At 39.3% G+C, this 9,849-nt stretch overlaps 1 protein-coding gene across 1 annotated transcript; it reads right to left on the bottom strand.

Moving 5' to 3' along the window:
* Positions 1-34: 34 nt before the first annotated feature.
* Positions 35-9,567, bottom strand: rcl1 (RNA terminal phosphate cyclase-like 1). Its single transcript, XM_040157178.1, has 9 exons — positions 9,317-9,567; positions 8,765-8,836; positions 8,084-8,259; positions 7,558-7,632; positions 7,279-7,403; positions 6,458-6,583; positions 6,187-6,343; positions 1,448-1,551; positions 35-208 (listed from the first exon to the last, which is right to left on the bottom strand). The coding sequence occupies exons 1-9, from the start codon at positions 9,444-9,446 to the stop codon at positions 55-57; spliced, it is 1,119 nt and encodes a 372-aa protein (XP_040013112.1). The 5' UTR covers positions 9,447-9,567; the 3' UTR covers positions 35-54.
* Between the last annotated feature and the right edge of the window lie 282 nt (positions 9,568-9,849).

Consider the following 9,849-nt stretch of genomic DNA (forward strand, 5'->3'; position numbering starts at 1 on the left):
TGTGAGTGAGCAGATAAGAGACGACACCATGCCATTTATACAAAAATATAAATTTTATTTAAGCGTTTTGTTTATATTGGTGTAACCAACTCCTACACAAGTCATCAGGACCTTGTCTCCCCCTTTCCTTTCATCTTCTGAAGGCTTCTGGACCTCGATCTTGAATATGATCTGGAAGAAATCTCTAATGTGTCTGAGCAACTCGATCCTGGAGAGACAGCGAGAGAGAAGGGAGATGAAATTTCAGTTTCATTTGTATGTATCATTGATAGTGACCTGTCACCATTTTATACTTCATAATCCCAAAGGAGAGACGTTCACCCTGTGTTGGATGAAATATATTCCAACTGTCAGTAAATAATACACACAGAGATTCCAAGAACACAGTACTCAGGGTCTACTTCATGTTGTCTGCTTCAGGTGATGACAGTAAAGGTTAAAGGTCATCAATCTTATCTTTTATCTCTAATTCACATTATATTCAATTCCTAAAGCTAGGATATCAAAAGCTTCTAAGGCAAAGACTTATTACATAGACAAGGATGAACAAAAAACTCAAATTTTAACTTTTAACTGGTCTTTCAAAAAAAAAAAAAAAAAAAAATACATCTGAAGTAACAAGTTGCGTCAACTGTCATCAGCATTACCTGAATAACGGGAAGAGTGTATTGTGATGGCACTGCCAATCTTCAGTTATCATAGTACTGTACTTGAGAGGGACACAGCACCGGTACCATGATAACTGAAAATGGACAGTTCATAGTTCGCTCCTCATTCATGGTGATGATGTCTGAAATCTGCTTTGTGTTCAGTGTTTTTATTTTTTTTCTCCTTTATCCTTAACCATTAGAAACCATTTATTTACAAGATTTTTTTGTAGAAACACACATTCAACAAGAACCTTTGTGTGAACAGACACTGACCATGCAAATGACTGTGTGAATGAACAGCTGGCTGAGTACCGTGATAATGCAAGTGTTCAAAAGCATGTGAAAAATTTGTGAAAGAAAAAAAATAATTCGAAAGCTGACTGAATTTAACTAGGGCTTTTTATTTAGTGTTTGTTTAAAAAAAAAAAAAAATTAATTTTTCTATTTACTAACAATAATTCTGTTGCCTCATCAGCAGCTCATTTGCATTCTCTCTTCACTTTCTATAACCACAAGCCATTTTCAGTTGTGCTTATGACAAGAAGTTGTTTACTGTGAACTGCACTGGGACATTAGTTTTAGGTGAAAATCAGATGAAAAACACCTGTTTGTCCAGTATTTTTGCCCTACAGTGGGTCAAGAACTTTGGATTACTGTCACTCGACAAGAGGGGACTAGTAGAAGAATAACTAAATGCAAGGTCCAGTGCGTTCTACATTTTCAGACAGTGCATTTGTATATTAACTTATGAAAAGGCCAAGGGTCTGTTTGTAAAGTTCAATGGGACAATGGCTTACGTGTATGGGGAGAGGGGTCCGAGCAGAACCTTTGACACGTCCTGTTGGCCAAGGGTCATCAAGAGCAGCGCCAGGCTCTGATTGGATGAATCCACGCAGCCACCCTAAAACAGAGAAAGGAGGGGCAATGTGCTTCAACAACAAAAACAGAAATACGTCATGGAGGCGGACATGTTTAGAAAGAACTCAGCAACCCCCTGACAGAGGGGTTCGTAATCTTAGGTACAACATTGATGGCTATCCATGCTTGCAAAACATAGTGGGAATCCATTAGAGGTGATCGTGGGTCAGATGTTTTTAAGCTCTGGACACAAAATTAGTGTGATAATGTCTCTAACTCAAACATTGATCAATTAAAAAAAAAAAGATCCTGATCCAAAATTATTATCAAACATATGCCCAAAAGGTACAAGCCCAACACATTTTCAAGCACATTTCAGGCTGGAAGATTTTTACCTTGACTTTTTTTTCCCAAACACGTGCGCATTTTAATCTGAAGTACACCATTTCTATTTCACCAGCTTTTCTTGATGACAGTGGACACAGCGGATGGTTTGGCTGTGGTCACAACTGTGGCATTTCTTCTTTTCTGCACTTCTTACAAACTGTTTTACTGAATCCAAGTGATCACATGCCACTACTCGACAACAGTTACGTGCTATTCCCCAACACTTAAGAAGAGGCTGAAGACTGGACACACCCAAGAGCATTTTATAAACTGCGTTAAATTTAAAATGGCTGTCCACGGACAGTTTTAGTGAGACATTTACCATTTAATGTCCTGCCCTAACCTGATGTACAAATGTGTAACAAGTTAACTGCAGCTACACAGGATCACTTTCTTGTAGGCTACTGTGCAGCCGTTCTAACTAAGCAAGCATGTGGCCCAGTCATTCAGTGTTATGGCATCGTGACAGCTTGTCAGCAGGAATATGATTCAATTACATAATCATATCAGTGGGGCCATGGCAAAACTATGGTGTCATTGTTTTTATTGTTGATGAGGCAGAGATTTGGTTAACTGCATTCCTTCAACAAGTGAATGATATCAGACTTGGTAAGCACTAAAAATGAATTCAAACAAATACTTCATGACCTCAACTTTGCACCCTTATGGAGAACCCCAACCTCATTTCAACTTATTTCCACCATTTTACTCCATTACAAAACCTTAAGAATAGAAGTGTGATCAACTAATGAATTTTCCATATTCAAACAAACATTGGCTTTACAAAGTCCATCTTAACGGTTATTACTTTCTATTACAAAAAAATTTTCATTTTATATTTCCTATTGTCTGGATACAACTCCGAAGACATTTTACCTAAAGAAACATGCTGTGTTTGCATTCAGTAAAAACTCAACCGTGCTCATTAAGAGCACTCATTAACCTTTTCCACAAGCTGGAGAGCACATGAGGCTGACTATTAGGAAAGCGTTGTGCCCGGGCACCTTTCCTTGTTGTGTTGCTGATCTGGACTACACAAGCTGAAACTACTTCAACTTTTCCAGAGCATGTTCTGCATTTCAAACTAAGAAAAATAATGCAGCAATACCATTGCTGACAGGTAGTTTCGGGCCCCGTCTTCCAAAGGAAACATCACACAGTTAAGAAGTCCCAAGAGGCCTGCAGCCACAAACCGGCCACGAGGCCCTATGGAAAAGTCCCTTGAATCCTTCGAGTGAACGGCAACCCCCTTGCCCAACAGTCAAATAAAAAAAACATGGGTTCAGGCAAAGTCAAGCAAGTTCTAAGATGCAATAAAATGTAGCATTTACAGACTAATTTGACCTAAACCTGTAAAACTGTGGAACACTAAATGCGCAAAAACAATGCGGTAGGGCAAGGCCAACAGCTTCTTTCTTGAGGAGGGATTTTAGCCCAATTTGACACCATTCTTATTACTGCAGAAAAACAACAACCCGAGATATTCTTAATTTAGTGAGGACACTAAATGAAAACTCTAAGGGGGAAAGAAAAAAAACAAACCTATAAATCATACCTGGAAATACTTTTTTACTTGTACTGTCAAACTGAATGCAATCAAAGAACATAGCAGACTCTCTACATGGAAACATGCAGATGACAAAACTCTTAACACAGCCCTACACAGCCAAGGGAATGGTATTTTTAAAATTTCATAAAAATTAATGATCATTTAGCAATAAACAAAATTTTAAGAGACCACCACTTACATCAGCTCCTGCCCAGTGTTGATGTTGCTTCCAGAAACAAAATGTCCAGCGTGTAGCTTTGGTTTACTACAAGAAGACTGTACTGATTAACCATAAAACAAACAGACGCGCGCACACACGCAGCGTGCCCATGCCCTTTAATGTGAATCCAGCAAAGTTCTTTTCCTTTCTCAGTTTTTTAAAAATTAACAATCCCAGCAGTAGAGTCACGCATCCATTTTACTCTGGTGTTATCCTCTCTTTTCTCTTCTCAGCTGTGGCAATCACCATGTCCTCCTGCTACAGTTAGATATTAAAATCAGAAGTTATTCAAATGCTACTAAATTTCTCAGCACAGTGAAGCTACCTATTCTACCAGCAGCTGTGGTTTTATGAAAAAAAAAGGAACAAAATGTTTAAAATTGACAATTACAAATCCACCAACCTGGAACTCTGCTAAACAGAAACGTTAGCTTCCCACTCTGTCGCTTGGAGTTAAGATGATGCATCCAACAATATTCCTCTTTCAGAGTTAATCAGCACTACCCTGACCAGCTAACTGGACTCACATGGCTCCTATGAGAGAGGGCTGAGAGGCAGAGCCATGTGGAGGCAAACTGAAATCACAGAGTGACTGGATCTAATATATTCTGATGAAGTGGGCTCTTTTTCCTGTGGGACTGGGGGATTATTTGTGCCCATGTGTGTTTATAGTAACAAACAAGTTACTTTGTCTTGCAGCTACTGTTGTTAGTCACACCTGGGGACACACTACATGAGTAGAAAGATATTGATACATACAGTGTGACTTGTGAGAGTGCCCGCCCCCGTAGCAAACAAAACTAAACTGTAAATCTCGATTTACAAATTTCTCTTTTATCAAGTCTATTTGAACAAACACTATTCAGCTGACACATCACCCAATCAATTAAAACACTGGTGTACTCCAGAAATTAAACACAAAGTTTATGGCCACAGTCACTGACATTTATTACAAATAATGCAATGACCTAAACCTATTACAATATGCAAGTAAATCGGCATTCTTTTTTCTGTTGACTTAGATATTTCAAGAAAGAATTAAGAGGGGAAAAGAAGAGGGCCACCAACCAATGTAGCAGATTAACAACCTTATAATTCTGAGGAAGACAAACAGGAACTGATTAAATATAGCCCTTTTACTGAAACTGGTCTGTTTTGTGTACTCATTTGCTGCTGAGTTTTTTTTACTTTTAATTTTACTGGCTTAAAATTATATTATATTATTAAAACTCATATTACATGGGGAAGAGAAATTGGACAGTTCTGGAATATTTGCCGTGAACAGTCAGTCAGCAAGGATGAGAAGAGTAACCTTGCTCTACTTTGTGCACTTTGTTTTGTTATCTTTAGGGACTCCACATTAAATGAATATGGTTTAAACTCTGTCCTTTCAGACTTAATATCACAGAAAATGCCTATGCACGCTATTCCAACACACAGACACACTTAAATGAAGGCTTCATCAAACAGGCTACAGCATCCATCTTAATGAAACTAAAAAATGATTTAGAATGGAAATACCCTTTAGTTTTTTTCCACTTTATGGGTCTGACCACAAACAGTTATACACTTGAATTCCAGAGGGGGGTTGATGGTCATTACCCAAGAATGCTGGTAAACAAGGGCATTGAAAGTCATTGTTGCATGCTGCGTTTATAATGTGTCCTGTCTGTGTATGTCAGGTATTCCCCGTGAATTTTGAATTGTGCAGTTGACGGGCTGAAAACCGATTCTCCAGCTGCTGTTGTCAGGTTTACTAAGTCCTGATATCAACCTCCAGTGACAATGGAGTTTTTCCAGCCCAGTAACCAAACAAATTTTTTTTTAAATTTAAACTTGAGCATCGTATTGTAACACTGCATTCTTTACTGTGGAAAATTTGGCTTGAGCATGAAATTGACTAAAAAAAAAAAAAAAAAAAAGCGAACAAAAAAATCCCTGAAAAAATTCAATAATACGTTGGCATGGAAATCTATTCTGTGAACCAACATCAGACTTTTGGGATAAGAGTATGAATGGCAGTTGCATTGTAGATCAGTTAGCTGTTGAAAGAGCATTTAGTTGCCTGCAGTATTACAGAAAATCAAACACAGAAAACTGCGTGGACATTAATGTAGCAAAGCCTTTTGCTCGCAAAGCCACACTTTGATTTAATTTTGTCTACTGTCTCTCTAACACACAGAGCACATTTTCACAGTAGACTTCTTTTAAATTAAAAAAAAAAAAAAAAAGACACTTCATGCTACAAATCAAAAGCAAGTCTTTTCTTGTACGATTAACATAGTGCTGGGATGTTCATGCACACAAGGCCTATTTGTGCAAATGCTGAAAAACTTGCCCAGATTCCTGATTATGATTATGTGTCTACATCTGTTCACAGTAAGGAAGACCTTGTATACCCTTCTCACAGCAACCTAGCTGAATCTTTTCTTTGACGATCAACCACAAAAACTACAAAACTGAGTGTGTGTGTGTGTGAGAAATGTGTATGTACTGTAAATGTGGGTCTTTGCTGTGCTTACCCGATGTATCTCCTCTAAAAGTAGCTTGGCACAGTTCCTACCGAGGTCCTCTGGCAGTACGGGTTCTCCCTGCCCCTGCGGCGTGGATGAGATCTCAGCACTAAGGAAGAAGCCATTCAGTGTCTCAGCCACCAACGTCAGGCCAAAACCTGGAGACCTGCGGTTAACCGACATGAGTTATTAAGTGTCTTTTTATGAGTAAGTGTTGAAAGACAGACAGAAACATTCAAACTAGCTGAAACTTACCAATAAAACTATATGAGATACTCACTTGCCCGAGTTGGCTCCTTTCATGTGGTCGGTGTAGATGTAGATGTCTGGAATGAACTGGTTGAGGACGGCCCTGGCAGACTCAACTATCCTGTTGGCCATCTGAGGAGAAACTCGCACCGAGTATCTGGGTTCAGACTGTCAAGGCCCTTTGACGGTTTGTGACAGTGCCAGTTTGTGGGTGTTAAACAAATTGTGCAGTGTGAGCAAACATATATTCATTGCATTCACCAATATTATTAATTGATGAAAAACTGAATTCTCCTTCTCTAAAGGGCATAAACTCGAGAAACAACTCACTGGCATATAATACGAATACGTTTAAACCCAAGAAAGCCTCCTGGGCTTTACATTCATCCTATAAATAGTAACCGTCTCAACTCATTCGAGTTTGTGTGCTACCAAATTCCAGCAAATGTCTGACAAGTGTAGTTTAACATTTAACATTTCTGGTATTCATAAGATAAGATACCTGAGCTGGGGAAGAGAAAAAAAAAAAAAAAAAAAAAAAAATCAGACACTTAATTAGTTAACAGAAACTTACTCAACTATTTTGATAATAGTTGATACTCATTGTTTAAGTAGTTTTTAAGCAAAAATGCCAAAAACATGTCCTTTTCAAGCTATCTCCGATGTGAGGATTCATCAAGAAAATAATAGGGAGCTGAATTGATAAAGAAAATGATTTTTGTAGTCTTAATAGATACTACTGAACACAATAGCACCGAGCTGTGAAAAATGTATTTTTAATAACTATTTGTACTACTTATAATATTGTGTACAGATGAAAAGCAGCCATGACTGTGACCCTGAGAAGGATACGCCACTCCTCTGATCCTCTTTATCTTTCCTGGGTCAGTCAGCATGACTGGCCTGATGGTCCTGCGGACAGGACATGTGAAGACTACCTCTCCTCCCCCACCCGGGGCCATCCCCCTCTTCACCACCTGAGGGAGCAGCAGCAGAGAGAGAATGACACTGAGAAAATATGGACTAGCGTTCTTTCAAGTAGCAGCAAAACGATATATTTGAATTTGCCTCCTCCACCCCAATAAAAAGAAATTATATCATGCTTTTCAAAGGCAGCCATGATGTCCTCACCTTAAGATCAAAGCCCTCTCCATCAATGCCAAACTTTTTCATCAGAGGGAGTGCTGTGGACTTCAACAGGTCCACCTGCAGGACACAGACGAGTGCTGCTCAGTGTTTCCATGACAACAAGAGCAAAAAATGGATGATGCAGTGGCTGAGACTGGCTTGTTATAACAAGACGTCAAACATGAAAACAAACTCAGTGGCAAAGATTTTGGAGACAAACATGGGAGTCGTAACAACGAAAACAGTTGTGGATGTTTTAATACTTGTTGAAGTCAATATAGCAATTTCTGAATTGTTAAAAAAAACATAATGCACATAGTGATGTGTGCACTAGAGGGCAGTGTCCATCTGGATTTGGGAGGTGTTCACTTCACCACAAGATAGTTTACATATTCTTTGCAGAAACATGCTTCAGCTCCACCCAGTATGCTCATGAGCTAGAAGAGTCAAAATTAAATCAGAAGGACCAAATCAAGAGGCAAAAACTATTAGTTAGAGGGTGATCAGATCACTGAGTGTGTGTCCTCACCGTTGGGTCAAATGAGTCATTGGTGACTCCCCTCAGAGTAGCCTTAAGAGAGGTCTTCATAAATGGCGCCAGCATGAGCAGGGCTTCCAGATAGTAACCAATTGAGCGCTGCGGGTTACAGTCATGTTCCACAGAACCTCCGTACAACAAGCCAGGCTGGTAGAATAACACAGTACCTTGAAAGGACAAAAACATGAGGACAATGAGTAAGTCTATAGATGGTACTTTTAGCTATTTTCTCTGTACATTGCTGAGATTTAAAGTCTAGTTATAACAGATCCGCTGTACCCAAATGGAGGAAAGCACTCATGTTGCCAAAAATGTTGACAGAAAGTAAAAACTTAAATTTCCCATTAGTAAACACAGTCGACTGTGATTTCTCTACGTAAAACCAGAAGGTTACAGCTATAGCCTTGGACATAACTACAGCTGAAGTCACACGCAAAAATAAGCAGAATGACAACGGTTTTATGATTATAAAGGGGAAAAAAAATAATGTGGAAAAATCAATAACTAAAAACTAAAATCCCATTGTTCACAGACAAGGTATCTGTCTGGTGGTGTTGCACAATGCTGAAACCTCAACACAGTATTGCTCTCTTACAGTAAACAATTATTAGATAAACCACATTGTTTGTGACAAGGCTAACACTGCAGTCATGCACTAATTTTAACACTCACCTGTTTGGTTAATCTCTATTCTGGAGCCATTGGTCACTTTGTCTAACAGTCTGATGAAGCTGGCCTCAAAATCTGGGGACGAAAAAAAGAAAGGAAAGAAAACAGAAAAGAGGACATTTTTTTCTGAAATTAAAGCAAAGCCTACCATAACTTTTAACATGTCAACAAGTAGATTAAAGAAAACTCATGCATTCTTTTTATATTTTTCATGCTGTAACAAAACACATGGCGCCAGGCAAGTGGAATAACGAATTTCTGTATTTACAATGGTAACTTCTGACAATCCTCACTCGCATTTGCCAAAATAAGTCACTCTAATAACGTAAAAACAGAGCCCTCCACGTTCTGGTTAGGTGCCCTTGACATGCAAAACAACCACACAAATTAGTTCAGTAAGGTGAGATTGTATTTATCTCACAGTTACAGTGTTATCCCATCGATTCCCCCAAGTCCGACGCCCAGTGATTAACCACACTCCCAACTGCGTAACAGCTAGCTGGTTAGCCGCCGAGCTAACTACGACGCCACATGCAGACTGAAGCTGCAACTCACCGCGGAGCCCCGGGTCGTCATCTTTACACCTTATGTTCTTGATCTTAACACGCTTCCCACTGAGTGTGGATAAAACTAGCCGCTGTCTGAGGAAATTGCAGCCGTCGTAGTCGAGTCCCTGGCTGGCCATGTTATTGTTGTTTCTGTCTGGCGTCAGTGGAAATCCACGTGTGTTTGTCCAGGAAGACGTTGAGAGGAGGGGAGGATACGGCAGAGCAGGAGGGTCATAAAGGCTTTTTTTTAATGGTGCATGGCCGTAGTCGACCACCAGCCGGCGCCATATTGCCACGCATTAACGCAGTGGGAGGGGTTGAATAATGACGTTGCGTCTTAAAGGCACAAAACGTGATCAAACTGTAAACAAGGGAAACTACCCATAGTTATACGGATCACTATCACTTTTCTTTCTATTTATTAAGGACTGTATGTGTTTAATTAAGTAAATTAAACTGACACTGAATCTGCTGTCGCTCTCAAAATGAATGATAAGGTCTTTTAATGCGCTACACACACTATCAACAGTAATCCAAAAG

This window comes from Xiphias gladius, chromosome 20, assembly GCF_016859285.1.
Source record: "Xiphias gladius isolate SHS-SW01 ecotype Sanya breed wild chromosome 20, ASM1685928v1, whole genome shotgun sequence".
Taxonomy (NCBI): domain Eukaryota; kingdom Metazoa; phylum Chordata; class Actinopteri; order Istiophoriformes; family Xiphiidae; genus Xiphias; species Xiphias gladius.

Excerpts from the sequence above, each read along its gene's own strand:
- rcl1 (XM_040157178.1), bottom strand. The coding sequence starts at position 9,446 with ATGGCCAGCCAGGGACTCGACTACGACGGCTGCAATTTCCTCAGACAG. Across the intron at positions 8,837-9,316 it reads TGACGACCCGGGGCTCCGCG|ATTTTGAGGCCAGCTTCATC; the intron begins GTGAGTTGCAGC and ends TTTCGTCCCCAG. Across the intron at positions 1,552-6,186 it reads TTTTAGAGGAGATACATCGG|GGTGGCTGCGTGGATTCATC; the intron begins GTAAGCACAGCA and ends TCTCTGTTTTAG.